Consider the following 24817-nt stretch of genomic DNA (forward strand, 5'->3'; position numbering starts at 1 on the left):
GTTTCTGGAGTCAGTGCCCGACTCCAAACTGTAGGCATGTTATTGCTCATTACAGACCACACATCATTGATATGCAGTCCCTCTGAAATAGGTTTAGCCTCTTCTTTTTATTATTATTAATTTTGAAGCACTATTTCTGATGTTTGCTTTAAATGGAACTTGTCAAGTCCCTAATAATTTTGAAGATTTTTTTTTTTTTATGAGGAATGATCAAGGTTGATGGCCTAATAAGACCAGAGTGGACACCTCATTCTTATAAGGAGGCTGGATTAGATGATCTGTAATTCATTTCAACTTATCAGATTATTTTATTCTATATAGCTAGCTAAATAACTTTCTTTAGTTATCTAAGAGGTATAAAAATTTGTGGTTAGAAATGTATTAACCTATTGTTTTCCATGTCTGGTGAATTGAAAAAGAGTAACTTCTCATCAACTCAGTTTGATTAGATGTGAACATAAATTTTTTACTGTAAGAATAATTAAACACCAGAAAAAGCTGGACATTTTTTATTCCATAGAATCTCTCTCTAAAAATAGAAAATATGGAGAACCATCTCTCTTTGATATGAAGGTTTCCCTATCGTAGAAGGGGAGAACTAGACTACATTCCTTTCCAAATCTAAATTCTGAGCCCTAATTGCTGGCTTGAGTATCTCTTTAAAAGATGTAAACTTTCCTTTTACACTTGTATTGGCAGCAGAATTTAATCAAAAATAATTTCCTTATTAATAATATGTTGTTCTTGGGAATGGTTACAGTGTCAGGATTACCATGTCAAAGGTCACCTTACCTTAATTTCCATCAGTGGTACTGAGACTTTTGAATCACCCTTCAGGTTTCTTAATAAATTGCTTGTTCAAAGATTGACTTTCTTTTTTATAATTGGTCTTACCATTGCTATTTAGTTGCTGTTTTATGTAAACAAAATGCTTGTTTTATAATTTTCAGATGATATGAAATTGTCAGAAATAGATTTACCTATGGCCAGAAGCAAGTTGCTGAAAAAAGAATTGCCTTCTAAAGATGTACCTAAGACACTGCCTAAAACACTTAAACGGCAGTCCAAACAAACTAATTATCTGGATGATAGCACAAAAGAGCTTTCTCCAAGGAAGAAAGCAAAGTTAAGCACAAATGAGACAACAGTTGAGACTGTAGAAGGTGATATGCAAATTGACTGTTTGAATGAATCAAAGCATACAGAGCCACTGTTTCCAGAGTCATTTGCCTCATTGGATTCAACACCAGTGTCTACTCTCCAGAAAGGGACCAAACCTATTCAGGCCTTGCTTGCAAAGAATATTGGGAACAAAGTGACCTTAACAAATCAACTGCCCCCTTCCACAGGTAGAAGTGCTCCTGCTGTGGAAAAGCCAGTTATATCTCCTCCAGAAGCAAGCCCCATAAAGCCAGCGTTGACCTGCCACACCAGTACAAAAGGTCCTTTACAGGTGGTATACAAAATGCCCTGTGGCCAGTGGTTGCCCATAGATCTTCATAACAGCTCTGTAAAGATTCAGATGCAACCTATGCTGGATCCTAAAACAGGAGAAAAAATCATGCAGCAGGTTCTCATTCTGCCTAAGAATTTTGTAATTCAGCACAAGGAAGGGAAAGCAGTTGCAAAAGAAATACCACCACTTCAACAAAAAGGTACAGAACAACATGGTTCATCTTTCCCACAGACAGCAAATGTAAACTCTTCTTTAGCATCAGTTCTTGTCAACCCAACAGGAACTGTTTCTACCCAACTACCTAATACAGCTTTCAACAAGACAGTTACACCTTTGTCAAATGTGAGTAATGCTAGACCACAGCCTTTGACACCTGTAACCTCCATAAGTAATTTATTAACACCACCAGTTAAGACTAGCCAGAGTGAGGCAGGAAAAGTCAGGAATGCAGTTTCAGCAGCCGCATTCCCCCAGCCCATTGCTTCACCCACCGTTTCCTCAACAGTTCAGCCTCAGTTATCAGCAACAACACTAAATGGATCCACAAATCCCAGTAGTTGCCTCAACTGTTTTGCACAACAAACTGCTGATTCTTCCGAAGCAAAGCAAGAACTGAAAACTGTATGCATAAGAGATTCACAGTCAATTCTTGTTAGAACACGAGGTGGGAACACTGGAGTTGTAAAAGTACAGACCAATGCAGATCAAAATTCATCCAATAGTTTATCTTCAAGTTCAGTTTTTACTTTTGCTCCTCAGCTTCAGGCATTTCTAGTGCCAAAATCAACTTCATCATCTTCTGCTTTTTCGCCAGTAGCTGGAACAACTGCTACATCTAGTCTCCCACCTTTTGGCCAAGCACCTACTTCTGTTTCCATTCCAGCTGGCTTTAATCCATCCACAGGGAAAAATCTTAAATTTACATTAAGCCAACCTTCCTGCAGTAGTAATTTGGGGCACATGATAGATAAAACTTCACACATGCCCTCCTCTCCCTTAAAGTCTTCTGTTTCTTCTAGCACTCTCCTACCATCAACAGCAAATAGTTCAGTAAGCGTAATTAGCATATCAACAGGAAATTTTGGACAAACCAATGCAAATTTTATTCATACACCAGCTAAACAGCAACAAGTAGATTATGTCACAAAAAGTTACCCTGTTACAAGATCAGAAGCAACAGCAGCAATAAATGAAGATATGGTCAGTGGGACTCCAGTTCAGAAACTTATGCTGGTGTCAGCTCCATCTATTCTTTCTTCTGGCAGTGGAACTGCAATTAACGTGGCACCTGCACCAACATCTACAGGTGTTTCTGCCCAGAAATTCGTTTTTATTAATGCTGCAATTCCCAGTGGCACTTCAACCCCAACTATTGTGGCAGAACCATTAAAACAAACTCTTCCTCCTCCCTTGAGTAAAACATACATTAAGGCTCCAGAGCAGCCCCAGATAGTACTAATTCCATCTACGGTGGGAGCACCAATAAAAATAAATTCATCACCAACTGTGTCTCAGATAAAAGATGTGAAAATTGGGCTAAACATAGGGCAAGCAATTGTAAATACTTCAGGCAGTGTGCCAGCTATACCATCAATAAACCTATTGCAAAATGTTACCCCAAAAGGAGAAGAAAAAAGTACCAAGGGCTATGTTTTGCCACTGTCAACAAGTGGTAATTCAATTCCAGTAAGCTCAAATTTTGTGAGTCAAAATATTACTCCTGTTAATGAATCAGTGGTTTCTGCTTCAAGAACAGTAAACATGTTTTCAGTAACAGGAGCAAATGTATCTTTGGGTTCTCTTTCAGTGACCTCAACCTCTGCCTCAGTTGGGACACGACCTCCTGTTTTAGTCAGTGGAAATGATACCTCTTCAAGAATTATGCCTATTTTGTCAAATAGACTTTGCACGTCAAATCTCGGAAACACTGTGGCTATATCAACTGTGAAAACAGGACATCTTGCATCATCTGTTCTGATTTCAAATACACAACCAACAGTGTCTCCTACATGTCTAACATCAGCTTTGCAAATCCCTGTTACTGTTGCCTTGCCTACATCTGTGACTGTATCCCCTAAAATAATCAACACAGTTCCACAAGCTGCAACAGTACCAGGAGCCACACGTTCTGTATCTCTTCCTAAAAGACAATCTCGGACTTCCGTCCAGTTTCAGTCACCAGGGGTTTCAACTACAGTGCCAACAAGTATAAACACAAATAAACCTCAAACTGAATTTCCATCCCTTTCACCGAATCCAGGTAAAATAATTAACATTTCCAATTTTACTTCTCTGCCAAACCAGCAACTGTCCCCTGCTTTTGTAAAATCAACCCCCAGTTACAGTTCTGCTCCAGCTGGCACTGCCGTTCACACTGGTGCAGCACCATCAAATGTAACTAGTGTGGCAGGGGGCCAGTTCAGTGAGCCTTGTATTCAGCAAAAAATAGTCATCAATACCAGTACGCCTTTGGCACCTGGCACACAAATCATGATTAACGGAACCCGCTTTATTGTTCCACCACAAGGTCTTGGAGCTGGCAGCCATGTTCTCCTTATATCCACTAATCCAAAATACGGACCTCCCTTAGTTCTTAACAGTGGCCAAGGCATTCAGCCTACACCAGTAGATAACCTGGCCCAGAAGATCACGCTAGCATCAAATAATTCTTTAAGTGGGCAACCTGTAAAACATTCTCTAAGAAGCTCTACAAAAATTGTAAACTCTCTTGGGAATGCAAGTTCTCTACCCACAGTACATGCAGCACCACAGATCATAAACCCAGCTGCTGAAGTTTCTGTACCACCTCCTGCACCAACAGTGTCATTGACTTCAGTAATTAAGTCTCCTCCAGCTACTCTTTTGGCTAAGACATCTTTGGTTTCTGCCATTTGCTCTAGTAATCCTTCACTGCCAAGTAGCAATTCAGTATTTCATTTGGATACATCAGTCAAAAAATTGTTGGTCAGCCCAGAAGGAGCCATTTTGAATACCATAAATACTCCAGCATCTAAGGTTTCATCACTCTCTTCATCACTCTCTCAAATTGTTGTATCTGCCAGTCGAAATCCTGCCTCTGTCTTCCCTGCTTTTCAGTCATCTGGCTTAGAGAAGCCTGACACAGCTGCATCTTGAATTTAGACTAAACGAGCCAGTTTTTAAATAATGGGGCATTGTTTTGACTCCCATAAAAATTTTAACTTTATTATACTGTTGAAAACATATTATACATAGTTTGTGTATGTGTGTATGTGTGTTTTAATGTATCTTTTCATTAGCTTGCAACAAGGCTTTGTTTTTCTTGGGGAGGGAAAAATCTGTTCCATTTCACTCATTGGTATGAGTATGTTTTCAAAGGTTATTTGTTTAAAATAGACAGTCAGGACTTACCTGTCTATATAACATGAATTGAACAAACTCAAATTTGACTAGTTTGGAGTAAGCTAGGCTTTTGCACACTTGCATTGACATGTTTCTTCTTGAATTTGGACTGTTGCAGCGTGGCTCTACAGTATGGTATTCTGTGTCTTTAGTGGAATCTTATTTTTGTTTCTGTAAGAAAAATATATATATATATTTATGCATTGTGAAAATGCAGTCCATTGTGTAAAATTGTACATATTCCTAAATCCTTAACAACCTGTACTAAACTATATGTACAAAGAACTATGCTGTCTTATTTATGTTTTGTTTACATAATGTATAGTTTTTTAAGTATTTTAGTAATTTTGGACCAGTGAACTGTTAGCATCAATGCAGAAGAATCTGCATGTAATAAACTGAGTTGCTGTATTTCCTTGTTTGAATACCATTTTTAAAGTGCGTTCTTGTTCAATTGAAAGACTATCTGATATAAGATGAGGACAGATCTTTACAAAAAGGAATTGAGGCTAGGAAATTTGAATTAATAATAGCATTTGTACAAGGCTTTAGAATTTACAAACTTTACTTCCACATATCTCATTTGACTTTCACAGTACTCTTGAGAGCTTAAATGATGTGCCCTAGGTCACTCAGCTAGTTGGTGGTATAGCCAGTATTTGAACCTAATGCTTAAAATCATTTCTACATAACTTTACATTACTTCTGGTTTAAAATTTCACTCTGGATTTCATTGTTTTAACTTTTTTCTCTTAATCCACCACCAGATTCTACATTGATCAAAATAAGTAATCTTAAAGGCCAGTGTTTGATCTGTGTTTATACATCCCAAATATGTTTTTTTAACTTTTTATTTTTTAATAATTTTAGATTTACAGGAAGTTGCAATGATAGAACAGAGAGGTTTGGGGTACCCTTCACCTAGTTTCCCCTGATACATTTATTTTTACATTGAGGGGTTGGTTCATAGTTGACTGATTTTTCAAAATGATATTAAAAACATGAATTTTTTTGTTTGTTTGGAATGACAAATGAATGTGAATACTTTCAATTATTTATAAGCACTCTTTTTGTGTGTATTTTTCAATTACAGAGCAGTTACTTAAATTCCATTGTAAAGCAATGTTTATATGGATCAGCTTATTCTTGGGGTTCAACTTTATGGTATTTCAGAATTTGCCTCATTTTAAATAAAAGGTAGATTTTATACTTACTTGATGTTTATATCCATTATCTTTTTGGGGATACTGATTGTAAACTCGTCCGCATTCCGTTTATAATATTATTAAACCCGATCACATGGAGTTGTAGTCTAGGGTTGAGTAGGCCTAAAGACTTCTTTTGAAACTACATTGAAATTTATTAGTTGAAGAGGGCAGTGAGGGTATTCCTGGAAAGTTGCTAAAGGCTCTCAAAAGCCTAGATTTATACTCTAAGACAGTACCTTTGCTGATCATATCTATGCTTCACTCTGTAGTCACCTTCCCCCTTGTCAGTTTAGAAACCTTGGATTTCAGGGGGAAGTGGGTGATGTTCGAAGTACATTGCATTGTACATACACGGTGCACAATAAATTAATGTATTTACCTACTCAACTTTTTAAAACAAAACAACCTAAAACTGTTCATCTTTTGTCTGAAAAGAATTCTCTACACCACTTCCAGAAACGAATTTACCGAATTACTTATGATGCACTTTATTCCCAGTGAAGGCCCCTCACTTATTAACCACTAATTCTTTTCTGACTCCTAAACCAAAATCCTAATATGGCTTTCAAAGCTCTGTGTGATCTGGTGAACCTTAAAGTCCCTGCTCCCCTTTTAGGTTTTTAGAGCCTAAAAGGCTCTTCAGTCTGTTCCTGCTTACCTCTCCAGCTTCATTTCAATTGACTCTCCCCCTTGCTTTCTCTTCTCTAGTTTTCTTTTAGTTCGTAGAAAGTTCAAGACCTCAAGGTCTTCCCAGATGTTCCCTTTAACTTAATGTTTCATTTCAGGTTCTCATTACATATTACATAACTCCCTCTCCTTACCCCAGCCAGCATCATGGTATTGCAGTCACTCAGAGATTGAGGTCATAGTGTGAGAAATGCATAGTACTCCTTCACAACTGTAATAAAATTATCTGTATGCAATTATTTAATGCCTGTCATTTTTTAAAAGAGAGAGACCTTGTCAGTCATCTTCGTCACCCCAGCAACTGGCACATAGTAGATATTTGATATGTATTTGTTGAATGAGTGAGGAATCTAGTTAGCTTCTTATATTATTTAAGGTCTAGTTTACTTTTTAAAAAATAATGCCCCGTTTTACTAGAAATTTGACTAAATTAATGGATTTATATAATCAAAAAGTCAAATTCTTTTTCCTTTGCCTCCAGTTTGGTAGGTCATGTGGATTTCTGGGATCTTGGCCAAAGAGTACAAAGTCAAATTCCTCAGTTCTTTGTGTTCAGTGTTATTAAGTATTCTTAAAGATCATCTATTAAAGCATTCATGTAAAGGAAGAAAAGTCACCACAATGCTCCCTGAAAGACTTCATGGTCCTGGAAGGGTGTGTTTCTTCCCTTAGTACAGAATTAGTAGGCCATTTGGATGTCAGTCTTTAATATCATTTTAAATGCTAAGATAAAACATGCTGAAATAACATACCTCCTTCTCATGTGTTAGTTCTTTTCTCTCATTCCCTATGATTTTTCCTACCAAAAAACCTTTCCTTTGTGATTTTATGTATATATATATATATATATATATATATATATATATATATATATAATAGTGGCTGTTTAGATTCCTGCTTTCATTCCAAGATTCCAATTTTATTGATATATTTAATAAGTAATTGACATCAATAGTTTTATGATCAAAGCAGCGATGGCTACAATATACACTAAGATAAATGAAAATGTTTGTTTGGTCTAGTATATAATTGACTTTAAATGAATTTAGAAATAATATTAAAAGCTTGAGAAGATGGCAGGATCTGAAAGTGATCTAAGAAATTTGATGCGGAGTTTAGTTATTCAAAGTTATACTGTACTGTAACATAGAGATGATACATAACTCACCTTAAGTTCATTCCAGAGGTTGTATTGCCAACACCTGAACCTGAAGCCTCATTGTCACTATAATGCTGTCATCTGCCCCAGGTATTTTTCTTCATTTGTTCAAAAAGCACTTACTATGTACACCATGGTGCTTGATGCCTTGCTTGTTTATTAATAAAGCTGAAGGGCATGGCATGGTTCAGGTTCTTATAGTTTAACTTGGAGACAAACTGTGAAAAAAATCTACAGTTTTTTGGTTCTACAGAGCCAAAACTGTGTGTTCTTATGTATGTAATCTTTAATACCATTCTTAATGTAGTTATCAACATAAAAGCATAATTATTAACATAAAATCAAAGAGTTGTATAAATTCATTCTACATTTATTGAGAACCATATAGTACAAAAGATGTAGGAACAGCATAGATAAGTAAGATCCCATCCCGGTCCTCAACACAAAAATCAAAAGAATATAACAAGCTAAAAGTAAATGTCAGAGGAATAAAGAACGAAGAGTTTAGTAGGGAGGTGCCAGAGGTTTCAAACACAAGGTGGCGTTTGTGACGGGACAAAGTATGTTTAGAACCAAGCCTGCAGAGACTCAGTCTCACAATATCACAAGGAAGTTAACAATATTGTCTATTTGAAAGTTGCTAAGAGAGTAGATCTTAAAAGTTCTCATCACAAGAAGAAAAAATTGTAACTATGTGGTGAATGTTAACTTATTGTGGTTATATGTCAATTGTACCTCAATTTTTTAAAAAAGAGAAGCACAAGGAACATACAAGGAACAGAGCAACTGGGTTTGAATAGAATATTATGGGTTAAGAAGACTAATGGGGAATAAGTAAAAAAATAGGTTGTTTTGGGTGATAGAGGGCTGAAAAATATGCTGAAAGTAACTGGGAAGCTACTGAAGCTTCGGAAGCAAAAGTGACATTCACATGTAAGGTGAAGATTATTAAAGAACCACCCAGGATTACCATTCAGGATTGCTATGAGAATTAGATAAGATAATGCCTGCCACATAGTAAATGTTAATAAATAGTAGCTGCTATCATTCACCTGACTAGAGACAGGAAGGCCAATTGATTACTCAGTGAGTTGAGCAGGTGATGTGAAGACCTGTCACCTGGCAGTAATGGTAGCAACAGAGAGGTGAGGGTGGGGGGAAAAGATGGGCACTATTTAGATTGAAAAGGATAGAGAAAGGGGTTTTTTAAAGGGAAAGCTTTTTGACTATAAAAGTTAGAAACATTTAAGCAACAAAATATGAACAAAGTGTTATCTCCCCTAAATAAATCTATGAGTTTAGTGCTAAACTAATGAAAATACTAATAGGTTCATTTGGGAGTGATGTTTTGTTCGATTTTGTTTGGGGTTTTGTTTTTGGTGGGGTTCTTGTTTTGGGGGTTTTTTGTTTTGTTTTTTTTAAAAAAGAATTTATTTGCAGCTGCACAGGGGAAAGATGGTTCTCATAGCAATCTTTTAGCACCTGGAATGTTGGAACATTCTGTTGGTTCATCTATGAGCATATAGGTGGAAAACCATATGAAAATACAAACTTCTGAAGAAGTATCAGGTTTTTTTAAAATTTTACTTTATTTTTTCGTAAAGCAATTTCTTATTAGTCATCCATTTTATACATATTAGTGTATACATGTCAGTCCCAATCTCCCAATTCATCCCACCCCCCTCCCCCCACCCCAGTTTCCCCCCTTGGTGTCCATACATTTGTTCGTTACATCTGTGTCTCTATTTCTGCCTTGCAAACCGTTTCATCTGTACCATTTTTCTAGGTTCCACATATATGCGTTAATATATGGTATTTGTTTTTCTCTTTCTGACTTACTTCACTCTGTAAGACAGTCTCTAGGTCCACCCATGTCTCTACAAATGACCCAATTTCATTCCTTTTAATGGCTGAGTAGTATTCCATTGTATATATGTACCACATCTTCTTTATCCATTCGTCTGTCGATGGGCATTTAGGTGGCTTCCATGACCTGACTATTGTAAATAGTGCTGCAGTGAACATTGGGGTGCATGTGTCTTTTTGAATTATGGATTTCTCTGGGTGTATGCCCAGTAGTGGGATTGCTGGATCATATGGTAATTCTATTTTTAGTTTTTTAAGGAACCTCCATACTGTTCTCCACAGTGGCTGTATCAATTTACATTCGGTGGGTTTCTTGTTTTATATCACTTTTTAAATCAAAATTTATTGAGATAAGTAGGTTGTTTTTTTTTTTACAGATTTCTCCTGACAGTTCATAGCATATATAAATGGTCTTTATTGATTTAAATGTCTCTCCCTGATCATATAAAAATTCAATTATGGGTTAAATAATAGTGGACCATTTAGTTCAACCTAAATACAATACATATATGGATCTAATTCTAGAGTGTAATGGTCTAATATCCGTAAGAATTTTATTATAACCATCTAGATTTGCAAAATACTATCTTGGGAATTAACAATTCTATCAAACTTCAATTTGAGCAAATGTAGCATCAATTAAGTAAAAGCAGTTAATCTGAAAAGAGATTTATTTAAATTATTTTTAAAGAGAGAAAACAGTCAGATGTCCTGCTATGGATGTTTAGGAGTTGGCTGCTGTAAACCTGAATCAGACCTACAGGTGATGCTCATGCCTGAGCCCTCACAGCTGAAACCTCCCCCTTCCTTTGAGACCTCATGATTCAGGGAGTCTCCTGATACTCTCCCACCTCTGACCAGGGCTGCATGTGGAACAGTGGGGGCAACTTGGGAAAAGCTGGAATTTAAACTGCTTCAGCCAATTTTTGTCTGTTTTGATTATTTTATTTTCTTAGCTCAGTGGACTTGCACTCAGCCAAGCTGCCGAACAACTTTCTTGAGCTTTTTTCTCATGGGAGACAATCCAGCTTTGATAAAAGGAAGTGCTTCTTTCCAACTCTTTCTCAAGACCATCCCTTCTAGGGGTCATGCTTCTGATGTATATGACTAATATTTTTGTGCACTTTGGGACATTTCTTCTCGATTTATATGCAGTAAATTCTCTCCTCGATTGATTTTGATTTTCTGCAAATTTGCATCACACTTTTTTTTTGTTTTTTTTTAAGAATACTTTTCTCTCTCCTAACTTTATTTATTTACTTATTTATTTATTGGCCACATGAGGCCAATATCTGGATGTTGGAACGGGTGGTACCATAGCAGGTCTATGTCAGGGGGAGGCAGCCATAGTTAGAAGCTTGGGCACAGGGTATTGGTGCCTGAGCAGGGTGAGGTGCGTTCCAGTTAGGGAGCTGATGGTGGTCCACAGCAAGACTTCGAGGTCTGAGCAAGGACTGGAGGGCATCTGTTGAGGGTGTGGGATGGCATGACAGATAGATGGTGAAATGCTTACATACAAAGGTGATTCATGCAGTAAATTGGTAATTTGAGATTAACAGAAGCCATTTTCTCACTATGGGGAGAAATGGATTTAAAAATATGAAAAGAGGTCAGAATGAAAAAAGTTAGAATGAACCCTTTGTAGTTGATTTAAAATTGGAGTTATCAGTGTGAACTCATGATTTTCAATATATATAGAAATAAGTAATGAGGTAAATGTGCTCACTTTTTAATTGGGTTTTCTTTTTATTGTTGAGTTGTAAGAGTTACTTATATATACCACATACAATTAATTTACTTATCAGTTATATCATTTGCAGATATTTTCTCCCAGTGCTGTGTGTCTTCTCCTTGATTTGTCCTTCATTTGAAGCACAGTGCTTTTAATTTTGATGAATTCCAATTTACCAACATTACTTGTGGTTTTGCATCATAACTAAGAAACCATTACCAAAACTAACGTTGCAAAGATTTACTCTTTTGTTTTCTCCTAAGAGAAACAAGGAGAAATCTTAACTAAGAAGTAGTCTTAACTCCTATACTTGGCTCTATGATTTTTTTTGAGCTAATTTTTGTAATGGTGTGAGATAGGGATCCAAATTTATTCTTTTGTCAAAAACATTTTTTTTACATTCCCACTAACACTTTTATTAATTACAGGAGGATTGGTTATAGCAGGGTGGAGGGGTGGTTCAGTGACACACAATAGTAAATAAATAAGCAGCTGTGGTTGGTCATGGAGGGGCACAGGTTCTTCTATAAGAAGGGGAGGATTGAGGCTCAGACAGGGCCCTGTCAGGAGGACAGAAGCTGGCCAAATCCTAATGAAGTTTTCTTTTTCAGAATTTATTTGTTTGAAAACAGGAGGAAGAGGGCTTATTTTAAGTGGTAAGACTGGACAGAATCAGGAAGGGCAGTGGGGGGGTCTTTTAGTATTTTGTGGAATGACATTTTTTTTCAATGTGTGTAATGTCTCTTTATTCAGTGTTTTTATCCTCCTCTGTGCAATCTTGTCTTTGGGTGAAAATGATGCAGTTATGCCACACTGGCATTTCCAGTGACACAAGGTGATTTTAGGTGGTTTACTGACTTGGCATTAAACAACAGTGAGTCACAGAGTGAGCAAGTCATTTCTTTCTCTTGCAAGCCTTCTAATTACGTCAAAAGATTTTCTCTGATTCTTGCTAATTTCCCTCTTTAGTAACGAGGGCAAGTCTCAAGTTGACAGCATTCTGTGACCATCAGTATCTTCCTAGGTTTCAATAAAAGTAACTTGCTTTCATTATCTTCATTTTTTATAATCATCCTCTACTCATGAAAAATGATACTGATTTTCCATTTAGGATGGTGATACAAGTTAAGCCAAAAAATTTTTTCAGTGAAAAGAAAAACAAATAATGTTATATAGATGTCAAACAGATAAATTGCAATATTTTTATACAAATAATGACACCATTCCAGAATTACTGGTCCCTTATGATTTCTTCTGTATGTGCTTTTGAGAGGGATTTGGGAGCTCAAAGGAGCTAAATTGCCTTTGGAATATTTAAGACAAGACATCAGCCAAACTACAGTAGCTTTTACTTGTTTACAAGTCCTTACACCACCTTCTGGTTTAACAGAAAGTTCTTGTCATTAATTATCATAGCATTGATCCTTGAAGTGAAATGTGATTAGAACTGCACAATAGGTATTGCTGAAGATACAGGATCTCTGCAGTATATTATTGTAGCATCATGGAATTTTAGAAAACAAAGAGACATTACTGACACTTTCCTGATCAGATGAATCTGACTATAATTTGGTAGGTCATTTAGCTCTTGGTCTTAAACCTGTAAAGGTATCCTTTGTGAGTGCTCTGTAGCACAGACTCACCTGCAACAGTCCTGTTAGAGTTCATGTAGGTCAAGAGGCTGTGTCTTCAAAAATCAGAATAGCAGTTTGTTACTTATTAGCCATATTTCAACTTTAAAAGAAATCAAATGATCCCAGAACACACACTTGAAAGATCTCCCTCAGAAAATAATACTGTAGATTTATTATTACTAGCACAGATACTATCATCCATTACAATGTTTATTGACAAAGCTTTTCCCATTTTAATATTTCTCATCATTTCCTCAATCAGTATTGCTAGTTGCCCTATAAAGAATTTAACACTCAGCTTAATAGTAGAGATAATGTACACTGTTTCTACAGCATTCTGAAGCAGAACATTACATGTCCACATCAAATTCAACAAAAAGTGTGAGGGAAATCATTTCAGCATCTCTCAGGGGCTTTGGTGGCTCTCACGGAGAGTAAGGTGGTGGTGACTGTTCTGTGGAGAGTTTTTCATAGGCAGGTGGAGCGTTGGGAACCTGTGAGGGTGAGAAAGAAGAGCACAGGCTTGGCAGCAGTGCATATGGTTCTGGAAGAGGGATTAAGTCAAAATAGTTAGCGTGATGTTTATACTTTTGCTCTGGATTGAAACTTGTTTAACTGTCCACAGCTAATTTCCACCCAATGAGGTAGTCGTTATTAGGTTACACAAGTATATATGTTGAAACATTGTTGGGGGAAACAATGGCAGAGAAAAAAAGGGCTAAGTGGCTTCCCCAAAATTTCAGAAACTTATTTATACCTGGATTATCCTTGTCAGTAGAAGCCCCAAACCCTAACTAATGAATTCTTGAATCCTGTTATACAAACACCTATCGCACTGCATCTTTACCACAAGCATAAATCCCTATAGTGGTGTCTAAAGGCCACTGCTACTATCAACAGAGCACAAATGTGTCAGGCCTTCATTTAATGCTCACAACAACCCTGGGAGTATTGTCAAGGTTTTCATGTTACAGGTCGGGAAACTGAGGCACAAGGAGGTTAAGTCACTTGCCGAAGATCACACAACTGGTAAGTCATGGAGTAACTTGGCTCTGGAGTCAGTGCTCTCAAAAGCTGTGATGTACTACATCTATACCAGCACTGTCCAATAGAAATAGAGTGCACCACATACATGATTTTAAAACTTTTAGTAGCTACAGTTTAAAAAATGAAGAGAAACAGGTAAAATTGATCTCACTAATATATTTTATTTAACCCCACCTACCAAAATATTATCACTTCGACATGTAGTCAATATAAAAATCATTAATGAATTATACTCTTTTCCTCATACTAAGTTTTTGAAATCTGGTATGTATTCCAGCACATCTTAATTCAAACAACTCTGTTTCAAGTGTTCAATAGCCACATGTGACTAGTGGCTACCCTATTGGACAGTGCAACTCTCTACAATTAATAGTAGGTACTTTTTTTTTCTCCATTAGATAATATCTATGTTCAGGACAAAGGCAATTACACTAAAAACATAAGACAAAAAGGATATTGTATCCAGAACCAAATTCTTCCTTTAGATCTTACATGTAGGGGACTCATTATTGACCCTGGAAAATCTGAGTATGAGAGGACACAATTTAAGAAAATCTCTATGATTCCTTTGTTTTTAATCTTACTATTTATTTTTTATTATGGTAAAATATACATAGCAAAAATTTACCATTTTAACCACTTTTTAAAGTCAGTAGCATTAAGCACATTCACACTGCCCTTGCTTTCTAAATGGGAATAATTTTATTCATTTAAGTTAAAACCAGCCATACACAAAAACACCAAGATGCAGGATCTCAACCTACCACAGGTTCACAATTGTTCTCTTGAAAAGGCAGTTTGGCGTCCTGGTGACCAAGCCCCTCACATGAACATCTTCCTGTTAAGGTACTTTGAGTACCAGCATGAATGCTTTTGTCCTGAAATGTGAATTCATGAAGGTAAGTGGGTGAGGAAAAAATAATTGAGTCCATTAAAGAAAAGAGGAAGAAGCCAAAGTTTTAAGAATGGGTTTTAATCTTGGTTCTGCCACTTATTCGCTGTGTATCCTCAGGCTAGTCACTTTATCTCTCTGAATTCCAGTGTTTTCATCTGTAATATGAAGATAATATCGCCTACATCTCAGAATTGTTATGGGAATTAACTAAAGGTTAAGCACCCAGTACAGTGGCTGACACCCACTAGTTAGTCAGCGAATATTTTTGAAGGGAAGGAAAAAAAGAGTGAATCTAAAAAATGGCTCTCAGAGAATGGTTACAAGTGGAATAGATTAGAGCTGGTGAAGCAAGAGCTGGTATCACAGTAAGGACAAGCATATGAGCAACTTGACAGCAGGGACACTGTTTATTTCTGCCTTCCCCATAATGACAGCAAAATATCTGAAACAGTATGAATGCCTGTGTTATGATAGAAATGCTGTGGCTGTAGCACTGAGCTTCCAAGTCACATCACAACAATGATGGCAAGTCAGTCAAAGGCTGTCGTGCACCTTGAGTTATTGGGGGAAGGGTGGGTAAAAGCTTAGTTAGGTGGTTTGCATAGGTTTAGGGGGTAATGCTCTCCATCCCTAGAATAGAATGACAACCATTTATGCAAGGCAGAGACACATACCAAAATGGGGACTGCAGGAGCGGTCCACCCTAGTGAGGGGGAGTATTTCATTACTGACACTGTTTAAAATTGCTGGCACATTGTGATTATAAATAGCAGACTAATTTTTAGTTGCTTTTACTGTTAAATTCTCCACAGCAGTGGTTCTGAAACTTTAGAATGCATCAGCATCACCTGGAGGGTTTGTTAAACACAGACTGCTGGGCTCACACCCAGAATTTCTTACATAGTATGTCTAGGGTGAAGGCCCACGAATTTGTATTTCTAACAAGTTCCCTGGGTGATGCTGATCCTGCTGGTCCAGGGCCACACAGAGAACCTCTGCTCTCCAGACAATGCAGTTTCTTATCGCCTGTGCCTGGGGTGACTCAGCTATGCTCAGACACTTAGAGGGAGGAGGAGGTCAAGTGGGGACCATAGGACAGGAGGGAGTGTATATCCCATCTAAAGGCACAAACCACTGCATAGTTGCCAGTTTTTGCCAGATCTTTTGATTTTTTTAAGAAAAGAAACTAGAAATTAAGATTTTTATGTAAGCTGTTACTTTTAAATGCTCGCACCTAATTCATTTTTTTAAGATACAGACCCAAACATATCTGAACCCAGTCCACCAGTAGGGCAAGAGCAGCTCTCTGTGGTCCTGGCTGAGGGGGGCTGGAACAGGGAGGCTGTGCAGGTGTTCAGTGCCTCTGCAGGCTTGTCTGCAGACGATGGCTGATTATTGGGGTTACTGGGTTGGAAGAGAAGGGCATCAAGGCAGGTCTCCCAGGGAGGAGAAGTGTTTGGAACATCAATTGGATGAGGCCACACATGGTTGGAGGTGATACCCACACAGTGTGCAGACTGTAAGTAAGTAATTTTCCTAAACTCTAGTCTGAAATCATTATTGACACTACCCCTTGAAAGCATATAAACACAAGAACCCCAATTTTGACATGAGGGCCCAGGGAGGTTCTGCTACCCTCCACCACTCCCAGCAATATATCTCAGGTAAGGTGTTTCATGCATTCTCTCCCTTTACCTCAATTATTGCTTTTATTCCTTTTTTTTTTTTTAATCCTCGCCTGCCATAGGATAGGAGCATGGGCCACTTCCCCAGTTCACGGCCAATTCTCTGTATTTGCATCAAACTTCAGTGTGTGTGTTAAAACATAGGTTCCCGGGTCCGACCATCAGAGATGGTCCCAGAATCTGCATTTTAGCAAGACCCCTAAGTGATTCAAGTGCAAAGGCCCCTGACCATACATTGAGACACATGGCACCGCAAGACATGAGTGTAAACTGAGCAATCAGCAGAGCCTTTAAATTCTTCCCCAAGAATCAAAACTATTATGTCCTAAACTTCCCAAGTGAAAGAGTAAAACTGATAAATATGAAAGCCAACTTCCACTGCCTTACAAATCATTTTCCTCTGAGACACATTGCTGCAAAAAGCAGTCTTTCCTTTCAGATGTTTTTCAGATCTAAGGGGAATTGTTAGCCAAAGGGGAAATTTTAGGAGACCTTAATTCCAACCAACCTTTCTACCATTCTGTGGTCAGTGTAAGTGGGAGAATAAACATATTTCAAAGCCTAATGAAGGTTGCTACAGGTGGAGTGATTCAGGTACCCAAAACTTGCGTTTATCATCACTTATGTTCTTCTGCTTTATAATGAAAATAGAATCACCAAAGAGAGACAGGGAGATGATTATGTAATTAAATGCAGTACTTAATGCACTATTTTACATAATTTTGCCTAAACTTCTTAGACTGCTGGTCCCCAACCTGGCTTTTCAGGAGATATGAAAGTCTCAAAACAAGATTTTAATATTAATTTTAAAAATAAATAACAGCATTTTTAAACATTAGGAAACAAGGGAATTTAAACACAGTTCTATCTCATAAAAATTCCAAAAACTCTGCAAATCACTGGTCTAGATCTGGAGGAATGGAGGGTGGCAGGTTGAACTTGAACTACACCAGGCAAAATGCTCAGTGTCTGAGCCCACAACAATAAGACTGTTACTCTTCAACTGAACACATTTAAGATGAGAGTGTTGAAGCAGAAAGAAAAAAAAAAAAGCAAACACGTTGCCTTTTTGTCCAGGTAGCATCAAGCTAGCTAGCAATCGTGGACAGTTAGGAAATGGGTACCAACATACTGAGTTTGTAGAGTTTTTACTCCTTGAAAGACTAAATCATTTTTCTTTTACTATGCAGACATAGGGCTTCCCTTGTGGCACAGTGGTTAAGAGTCCGCCTGCTAATGCAGGGGACACAGGTTCGAGCCCTGGTCCGGGAAGATCCCACATGCCACGGAGCAACTAAGCCTGTGTGCCACAGCTACTAAGCCTGCTCTCTAGAGCCCATGGGCCACAGCTACTGCAACCCGCGCTCCTAGAGCCTGTGCTCCACAACAAGAGAGGCCACCGCAATGAGAAGCTCGCGCACCGCAACGAAGAGTAGCTCCCGCTCGCCGCAACTAGAGAAAGCCCACCGCAGCAACGAAGACCCAACGCAGCCAAAAGTAAATAAATAAATAAATTTATTTATTTTTAAAATTTTTTTAAATATGCAAACATAGAATGAATTTTTTTAATTATAGAAGAAAACATATTAAATAAAAACTGATACACAGCATGTTATATCATCTGTGTCTAGGTGTATAATAGAGTAAATGAGGCTCAGAGAAATGAAAATCTAAGACCACCAAGCAAGTCAATGGCAGAAAATGAGACCAACTCCTTATGCCGTACGATTGGGTGACTGCTGTGTGCCAGGCACCGTGCTAGGCACTGGAGGTACAAAGATGAATAAGAAACATTCCCTGTCCCAACTCATAAATGGGAGGAAGAGAAGGGGTGAAGAAGTAAAAAGTAAATAACAAATTACAAGGCAACGTCATAACCCAGTGCTAGAGGTACACATGGAGTGTGTGGCGGAGAGCAAAGAGTTTTATCCCTAACCTCCTAACCCAAGGCTTTGCTACAGAACTTGGTCTGAAGTCTTATTCAGGCTCAGAAACTTCTCCTTCCCATAAATGTCACCACACTGGAGGACTGCTGCTTGGTGGCTGTATCCCCCCAAGCTCACCCTGTCTTCCATGGTTGGTATCTGGGACACTATGGCAAGATGGGCATTAGGGAAAGGGACACATGGGACTGCCCAGGCTTCCCAGCAAGGAGGAGAAGAAATTTGAAGCTACAGCTCTCACCTTTCCTTTCTCCTCCTCCGACTGCTGCAGGCTCCACCCCTCCACCCAGGCCAGTCCTCCCCTCCATCACAGAACCTCTTTCTCTGCATGAAGTGCTTTCTGAATGAGGACTGGAACTTTCCAACATCTTTTGTAAATACAAAATTTTTTCCATTACTTATCAACCTCAGAAGCTTTCAGATCTGCAATAACAAGACAGAGAGGGAGAGAGAGAGAAAGAGAGAGAGCAAGTTGCAACTCTCCTTCCATCCCATTTCTCACTGTGGAGAATGCTTAAGTTCCAAAGTGCTACCTGGCTTTGAAGCAAGGTTTCTGAAACCTGTCGTCTATATAGTTTAGAGACTCTGTTGATGTTTCTCATATGTGGAAGATCCTGCTACCCCAAGGCTGGACCGTGTCATTTGTTAACTTCCTGCTCATATGGGTAAAGGAGCAAAAATCCTATTAAAACCACAGTGGCCATCAGTGGAGGAAAGAGTCTGTTAAACACCTGGTGGTCTTTTGTGCTGCTGAGGGGTGGATGGTTTCCTCACCGCACTGATGGCTGGACAGGTCCTGGGTATGATGGGTTGCTTGCTAACAGAGTTAGAAGAACTTGGAATTCCCAGGCAACCTGGGAGGAAAGGGGTGAAGAGGCAAGGTGAGAGGAGTGGGCCTTTAATTGGAGTAACAGAGCCAGTGGGGATCCCCAGAAGGACTGGTAAGATCTGGAGTGTCTCAAATGCTGCTGTCCACTGTGCAAGAGAACCATGAACCCTTCCCCTGTGCCCCACAAACCATTAGTGCTCAGCTACACACACAGATAGGCACTCGAGTTTCCTGTGAGTGGAACCGAAAAGATGGGACCAAGTTCCTGATTGGTGTTCACACGTGGGCAGAGGCAAAGGAAGAGTTACAAGAAGTACAATGGAGAGAAAGGCTCATTGGAACCAGGAATCAGAGCTAAAGGTGATCATGAGAATGTCACCCCACTCCCCAGAAATTCAGAGAAAGAAGGAGAAAGGAGGTCTTTGATCCGGAGGGACCCAGCAGTGGGAACTTTACCACCTTCAAGCTTCTGTATCCACTTCGTCTTCTACAGTACCAGCAGCTGATGAGCAGTAAAATTCCCAGGATCACTATCAGGATGCCAATCCCTGCAGCCCTGGCCCGAGAGATAGACAAATACATCTTGGTACAGAAACCTTGTTCCAGATTATAATGAAATGTGCATCAATGTGTTCTCTTCACAGAGGCTTTGCCATCAGAGCAGTCCCCAAGGAGTGTCCCACCCCACGCCACACCAAGCACCCACCAGTCCTCCAGCACTCATACCCAGGGACGGGACCATCTCTGGAAGCCTCTCAGGTATGTGCCCACAGCAGCAGCGCTAACTGGCCTGGGCCCCAGCACCCAAGTTCCAGGGGCAACAGGTGCAGTAGCAACTGACCCTTATGCGGACAACATATTTATTGAGACTGAATTATCTTTTCTTTTCATTAGGGCTAGTTTAAAACATTTTCCCCAACTATCAGTCCACAGAAAAGAAGTGGAAACGAACATTGACTTAATGTCTGCTGTAAGCTGGGCACCATGATAACCATTCTACATGCATTAGATTGTTGAATTCTCACAACAACTCTGCCAACCACTGGGGCAAGCACCCCACTATAGGCCCACAACAATCCACTGGGTTAGGTAGGATGTTCATTTCACATCTGACGTCCTCAAGCTTTTAGGCTGGTAAAATGCCCAAGGTTGTACAACCAGAGAGCAGCAGAAACAACATTCCCAGCAACTGGCCCGAGCTACCCAGCCAGTGCCCTTCCTGCTGCATCGCCCTTTCCTGAAATGAAGCTGTCACGGGGACATTCAGTGGGCTCTCGTGACTGGAGGCAGCTGATTCAACTCCCAGCATGCCTGTGCTCGCATTCCACCCCCCAGGTCTGTGGTCACTCCCTTGGACATCTTGACACACATAGAGGTCTGTTCCAGCTCTTTTTTTTTTTTTTTTTTCAATTTATTTAGTTTTGGCTGCATCAGGTCTTCATTTTGGTGCGTGGGTTTCTCACTGTGGTGGCTTCTCTTGTTGCGGAGCATGGGCTCTAGGCACGCGGGCTTCAGTAGTTGTGGCTCGTGGACTCTAGAGCGCAGGCTCAGTAGTTGTGGCTCACGGGCTTAGTTGCTCCGCGGCATGTGGGATCTTCCCGGACCGGGGCTCGAACCCGTGTCCCCTGCACTGGCAGGCGGATTCTTAACCATTGCGCCACCAGGGAAGCCTTCTGTTCCAGCTCTTCACACACAGTTACATTGCACTCACACGTGCCTAGTGAGAGCCGAGAACACTGGGATGTGCCAGACACTACAAGAACCCACTGCCCAGCCAGGCAGGGCTCCTCAGATGTCACCCAGATACCTTCTGCAGTGGAGTTGCCTGAGATGTATGTTAAAGTGCAGATCCTGGGCCCCTCGCGCCCAGACCTACTGAGTCAGCCTCTTGGGTAGCAGTGCCTAGGAAGCTACATTTTCACAAGCTCTATAGGTGGCTTATGCCCCCTCAACTGAGAACCTCTCTTGATGGTGGTTTCACAGAGTCTGTTGAGTCACCATACAAGAGCTGAAAGATATCCTGCCTAACACCATGTGCAAGAGAATATTTTTGCTCTTGGGACATTTTTTCAGAAGATCTCCCCAGCCTGAACTCCTTCTCGGTGCCTTTGATGGGTTCTTCATGTCTCTTGCCCCTGCTAGGTCATTCTGGTAAAGCTATTCAGCAGTTCTTTCCCGAGAGAGCAGATTTGCAGGAAGTTCTGAGCAGACCACTTAAGAGATGGTCCACATAAAAACCAGGTTCCTCGTTTGTCCTGTTGGAGTCTCTACTCGGGGTGGGAGGGGCCCTGCCACTATCCCCCCACCTTGCCCACTCTCATCGATGCAGAGTGTGTCCTACAGCCTGTGGTCCCATCACAGCACACACTTGCCGAAATTACCCCATGCCTAACTCTCCCACTAGGTTGCAAGATTTTTTCAAAGGCAAGAGTAGCATCTTGGGCTGGTATACAATGCTTAGCACTTAGAAATGTCTAATCATGTAAATACTTATTTTAAGTTAATTCATAATACGAAACACCTTTCTTTAGGATAAAGTATTGACGCAAAAGTTATGACCCTCTTCACCTTGGAGTTAGTCAGCAGGTGGAGTCACACACATCTACCCTTCATCCTCACTTGCCCTTTGGCAACTTGCCTTTGTTCTGTCTGCAAACCACATCCCGGAGACTGAGTGGAGTAGACAGGCAAGGCTTGAGGAAAGAGGCATCTTGCTCCCAGACAGATGTTATTCAGCCTGAGAACCTACAATGAATGCCTCATAGCCAAGAATGCAGACAAAAATGGCAAGATCCAGCTTTTTACCTTTCCTACCTCCTTGCCTCTTTGGCCTCAGAGAAGCTTGAGGTCCCTTGTAGGACCACAGGGTCTCCTCACCTCACTGCCAGGGTCTTTACTTTCTGGAGAAATAGACACTAGAGAGTTTTACGACAGGCATGTGCTGGGGGAAGCCAGAAGGCTGTGTCAGCAAAAGGCAAACTGGAAACCCCGCTGTGTCTGGTTTTGAACTTACTCTTCAGCTGTGACGTAGGAGCGGCTGTGCCCCTTCTTGGGGGAACCATAGATGTAGTGAGCCTCTTCTCTTGGCATCTTGTGGGGTCAGGCCTCGGGTCACCTAACAGCAGGGGCACACAGGTGTTATTTCACGCATCCAACATGTTCTTACATCTCATAAACACCCACAAAGACTCTCGCTAGGTGACCAGGAATGACAGCCAAACCCTCTGGTTTCTCCCTGTGAGAGGATTTGCACCTCCTTCTTTCACTAATATCAAGTGCAAATTGCTCAGGTTCAAAGAAGGAACCACAAACAAAAGGAACAAAACTTTCAAACTGAGTTATAATTTGGGGGAAAAAATGTGACCTTTAATTTGACTCTATACCATAAACTTGTAGAGAAACAAACAAGAAGCATTTTTACTCATTCCTTACTTTCCCTGGCCCAAGACTGTGGTTAATAAGAGGAGTTATTTCTCTCCAAATGTATTATTTTATGTCGATCATTGGACAAATAGAAGGCTATGATGACATAATGTGTGTGTGGCCTAGCACAGCATCCTCCAAGCCCATTTTCCAAAAAATGAAACTGCCCCAAAATACAAAATTTTAAACTATGATACAAACAAATAGAAAAAAAGGTCATGAACTTCAGTGGTCATGATTAGAGTGTGCTTGCTAAAAATCAACAATTGTTTCTCTTCTCTCCTTGCTAGTGTGTTTTTTTCTTTCCTCTTATTGTTCTCATGAATCCCAAAGGTCTGGTCCCCATAGGGTTGTATTAATGAGCCTGTTTAAAACAGCTGAAGAAAAGTGGGAGAGAGGAGCAGAGAGTTTAACCCATGAACCTGTTCCCTGGGGCATTTCATGTGTAATTTTCCCTTCCCAGTTGTAAGGAAGGAATCACACTTGAACTCACTGATCATCTCAGGTGAATAATGTAGGGGTGAACTCTGTGTTCAAAATGATAGACACAAAACTTAATTAATTTTGCATTAAGTTGGTTTGTAAATCTATACCTCCAGCTTTGAGCCTTGGCAAAGTGTGGGCTCACCAAATGCACCTCATCCCGCCTGAGCCAAGAAAAGTGGTTCTTCAAGGGAGCAGACACAGCTGTTCACGATCCAGCTGCAGTCTGAACAACTGCTTCTCCTGCTTCTCTGCTTTGCTTCCTGGCAGCCTAGAGGGAGGACCTAGGAGGAGACTCTGTGAACCCTCAGAAGTCGGATAATTATAAATGTTGAGGAGGAATTCTGCCAACAGCCAGGAGTCATGGAGGCTGGAGGATCACACCAGAATCTCCCAACCCTGTTCTGTTCTGAAAGAATGGGTGAGATGGCAATGCTCTTACCTGCCTGAATGGGATCCACTCCGTCTGCTGGCTGGCCGTGTGTGTGAAGATTGCTTCTCTGGCTGTTAATCTTTTTAATTTTTTTTTCCTGGTCTTGAGTCCCATGTTAGTCACGAGTTTGGATTTCTGATGGAGTCGTTTGTGATTGCTTAATTGGCGTGAAAGAAACTGATTTCATTCCTCTCCTCAAAAAGTCACAACTCACTGCAGCCTCTGTTTTCCCCAATCCCAGGGTTTCATCTTAGGGAAGCCATTAATTTTAAATGCCGATCCCTTCTCTGTAGGGTTGCCAGATAAAATATAGGATTCCTAGTTACATGTGAATTTCAGATAAACAATGAATAATATTTTAGTATAACTGTGTCCGGGCAATATTTTTTAGTGTAAGTATGTCCCACTTATTGCATGGGATGTATTTTTACTAAAAAAAAAAAAAAAAACAAACGCTATTTGTTATTTATCTGAAATTCAAATATAACTGGGCACCCTATACCTTCCCTCATCTCTACCTCAAAGGATTGGTGAGACTTTGGGCTCAGACCTGGAGGTCATCTAGGACCATGACCTCCTGACCAAGAAGAGGAAATAGAGGATCCCTAAATCTTCCTGAGCTGAGCTCCCAGATTTTTTGTGATGCCCTCAGAGATGACTGTCCCCCGCGAAGTGTGGGTTTCTTGCATTTGCAAGGAGTAGACAAAAGGCTGATTCAACCTGACATCATAGCCTACTCCAAGAGTCGAATGGATAGAGCCCAGAAGCATTTCAGTGGGACAGAATTATTTTTGCTCACCAGCTCTCTGTAACCATCGTGGAAAAGCAAAAACCAAACAAAACACCCACCAGAATAAAGGAATGTGAGAATTCTCACCAGCTGAGGACTTAGATTAAATGACCACTAAAGTCCCCTTCCCCATAACATCCAAGAGCCCCACTCCTTCTTGATCCTC

The 24817-nt window shown here is 39.9% G+C and overlaps 2 protein-coding genes across 5 annotated transcripts in view; one reads left to right on the plus strand and one right to left on the minus strand.

Moving 5' to 3' along the window:
* BRD10 (bromodomain containing 10) overlaps nt 1-6043 on the plus strand; it is a 104892-nt gene extending 98849 nt beyond the window's left edge. For all 3 annotated transcript variants that reach the window (XM_059071799.2, XM_059071800.2, XM_059071801.2), the window contains one exon: nt 951-6043. In XM_059071799.2, the coding sequence (XP_058927782.1) occupies nt 951-4591 (3641 nt within the window). In that variant the 3' untranslated portion in view covers nt 4592-6043. The remainder of the gene's footprint in view (nt 1-950) is intronic.
* Nucleotides 6044-11480: 5437 nt separating this feature from the next.
* Nucleotides 11481-23926, minus strand: MLANA (melan-A). Of its 2 annotated transcripts, none has more exons than XM_059071936.2 (5): nt 23871-23926; nt 22536-22637; nt 19982-20078; nt 14935-15048; nt 11481-13617 (listed from the first exon to the last, which is right to left on the minus strand). In XM_059071936.2, the coding sequence occupies exons 2-5, from the start codon at nt 22610-22612 to the stop codon at nt 13549-13551; spliced, it is 357 nt and encodes a 118-aa protein (XP_058927919.1). In that variant the 5' UTR covers nt 22613-22637; nt 23871-23926; the 3' UTR covers nt 11481-13548. The 2 variants fall into 2 exon arrangements, with proteins under 2 accessions (XP_058927919.1, XP_066896247.1); XM_067040146.1 differs by lacking the exon at nt 23871-23926 and adding an exon at nt 23539-23712 and having other exon boundaries at nt 13316-13617.
* Between the last annotated feature and the right edge of the window lie 891 nt (nt 23927-24817).

The sequence above is a fragment of the Kogia breviceps genome, chromosome 8 (assembly GCF_026419965.1).
Source record: "Kogia breviceps isolate mKogBre1 chromosome 8, mKogBre1 haplotype 1, whole genome shotgun sequence".
Taxonomy (NCBI): domain Eukaryota; kingdom Metazoa; phylum Chordata; class Mammalia; order Artiodactyla; family Physeteridae; genus Kogia; species Kogia breviceps.

Bases quoted from the DNA above. Each gene is read 5' to 3' on its own strand.
- MLANA (XM_059071936.2), bottom strand. From the start codon at position 22,612: ATGCCAAGAGAAGAGGCTCACTACATCTATGGTTCCCCCAAGAAGGGG. The intron at 20,079-22,535 runs GTAAGTTCAAAA...CTCTCGGGCCAG, and splicing joins TCCTACGTCACAGCTGAAGA to GGCTGCAGGGATTGGCATCC. The intron at 13,618-14,934 runs GTAGGTTGAGAT...TCACCCTCACAG, and splicing joins AGAACAATTGTGAACCTGTG to GTTCCCAACGCTCCACCTGC.